This window comes from Eimeria necatrix, genomic scaffold, assembly GCF_000499385.1.
Source record: "Eimeria necatrix Houghton genomic scaffold, Enh_scaff912, whole genome shotgun sequence".
Classification (NCBI taxonomy): Eukaryota; Apicomplexa; class Conoidasida; order Eucoccidiorida; family Eimeriidae; genus Eimeria; species Eimeria necatrix.
In genome coordinates, this window is record NW_013654711.1 from 2,951 (window position 1) to 5,000 (window position 2,050).

The 2,050-nt window shown below is 57.1% G+C and overlaps 1 protein-coding gene across 1 annotated transcript in view; it reads right to left on the reverse strand.

The window, feature by feature from the left end:
- ENH_00082620 (hypothetical protein, conserved) overlaps positions 1 to 2,050 on the reverse strand; it is a gene marked incomplete at both ends in the record, with an annotated part of 7,348 nt that continues 5,298 nt past the window's right edge. The window contains 3 exons of the mRNA XM_013583383.1: positions 1 to 129; positions 373 to 546; positions 750 to 1,869. Of these exons, the coding sequence (XP_013438837.1) occupies positions 1 to 129; positions 373 to 546; positions 750 to 1,869 (1,423 nt within the window). The remainder of the gene's footprint in view (positions 130 to 372; positions 547 to 749; positions 1,870 to 2,050) is intronic.

A 2,050-nucleotide genomic window follows, 5' to 3' on the forward strand; every position in this document is an offset into this window, starting at 1 on the left:
CTAGCGCCAGCAAAGCCTCTTGGGACTTAGCAGGAAAATGGATTTCCAAATAAGTGGCAAGAAGTAGCAGCCAGAGTTGAGGGCCTCAGTGTATTCAATGCGGGGGGCCTCCTCAGCAGCAGCAGCTGCCTGCGCAGCAGCAGCAAACGCATGCATCTCACCAAAACTTAACTCCTATGAAGGCAGCAGCTGCAGCAGCTGTAGCAGCTGCAGCAGCTGCTGCAGCTGCTGCAGCTGCTGCTCAGCTGCGCGCGCTGCCTTCTAAACCCGTAGAAATACGAGCATAACCTGCTGCTGCTAGTGCTGCTGCTGCTGCTGCTGCTGCTGCTAGTGCTGCTAGTGCTGCTGCTGCTGCTCGCGTGGCTGCCTGACCTGGAAGAGCTGGTGGTAGTGGAATTCCTTGTCTTTTGTCTGCTGCAGCAGCTGCTGCTGCTGCTGCTGCTGCTGCAGTTTGGCTTTTGTCTTCAAATTGCTTTTCGAAAATTCGACTGAGACAGAAGACAGCTTTGCGGCCAGCTGCTCCATCAGCCGCTCGTTTGCAGAGCCCTAAGTGCAGCAGCAGCAGCAGCAGCAGCAGCAGCAGCAGCAGCAGACAAGGTAACCCGTAAACCCTAAACCCTAAACCCTAAAGACAAAACAGAACCAAAAGCAAGTCCAAAAAAGACACGCAGCGCAGAAAATGCACCGAAATGGACCCTAAACCCCAAACCCCAAACCCGAAACCCTAAACCCTAAACCCTAAACCCTACTTCGTCGTCTTCCTGTCCCTCCTCCTCGAGGGTTTTGTTGCAGATGGCCAAAAGACACAACAAAAAGCGCAAAAAGGGAGACAGCAGCGGCTGCAGCTGCGCCAGCAGCTGCAGCTGCAGCAGCTCGCTGGGGTGTACGTACACCTCAGAGCCTGGCCCGCTGCCAAGAGCAGCAGCAGCAGCAGCTTCGTCCGCTGAGGCACAAGTCGAGCCGTTAATGCCGTTCTGCTGCTGCTGCTGCTGCTGCTGCTGCTGCTGCTGCTCTTCGCCTTGCTGCTGCTGGTGCTGCTGCTGCTCTTCGCCTTGCTGCTGCTGGTGCTGCTGCTCGCTGTCCTCCTGTTGCTGCTGCAGATGCTCTTCGTACTGCTGCTGCTGCTGCTGCTCGTTGTCCTGCTGCTGCTGCTGCTGATGTCCGTTATCCTCTTGCTGCTCCTGCTGATGCTCGTTTACCCCCATCTGCTGCTGCTTCTCCTGTTGTTGTTGCTCTCCCTGCTGCTGCTGCTGCTGCTGCTGCTGTTTCGGGTAGTCTTGCTGCTCTCCTGCTTCTTTCTGCAGCTGGCATTTCTCCTGCTGCTGGCTCAAGTGCTGTGCCTTCGGCTGCTGCTCCCCCTGCTGCTGCTGCTCTCCCTGCTGCTGCTGCTGCTGCTGCTGCTGCAAGAAGAGCAGGGCTTTGTCCATGCGCTGCAGCAGCTCCGTCGCCCCTGCTGCTGGGAACAGCCGCAGCAGCGCGAGCAGCAGCTGCAGGTTTTTGTGAATTGAATTTGGTTTTAAAACTGAAGAAAGAAATATTAAAAGAGATCTGTAAACCAGCAAACAGCCCTCCAGATCTGCAGACAGTCGTCCGAAAGAGCTCTTTGCTGCTGCTGCTGCTGCTGCTGCTGCTGCTGCTGCTGCGGATGTAGCTGCTGCTGTTGACGACGGCGCTGCTCCTTCGCCTGCCGGTGAAGGTCTCTCTGGAGAGTCTGCTGCTGTGGTATTCGCAGTCCCAGCAGCAGCAGCAGGAGCAGCAGCAGCAGGAGCAGCAGCAGCAGCTCCAGCAGCAGCAGCAGGCAGGGGCAGCCGCAGCAGCAACCGACGCGTTAGGCCAGCCACAAGGTCCAAGAGACGGTCAGCAGCAAACCTAAAGCGCAGCAGCAGCAAGTTTAGAAAGTGCAGCTTGGAGCAGGCAAAAGCACTAGGCCCAGCAGCAGCAGCAGCAGAAACAGAGGCAGCAGCAGAAGCAGCAGCAGAAACAGCAGCAGCAGCAGAAACAGCAGAAGCAACGGAAACAGAGCAACAGCAGCAGCAAGAACAGCAGCAGC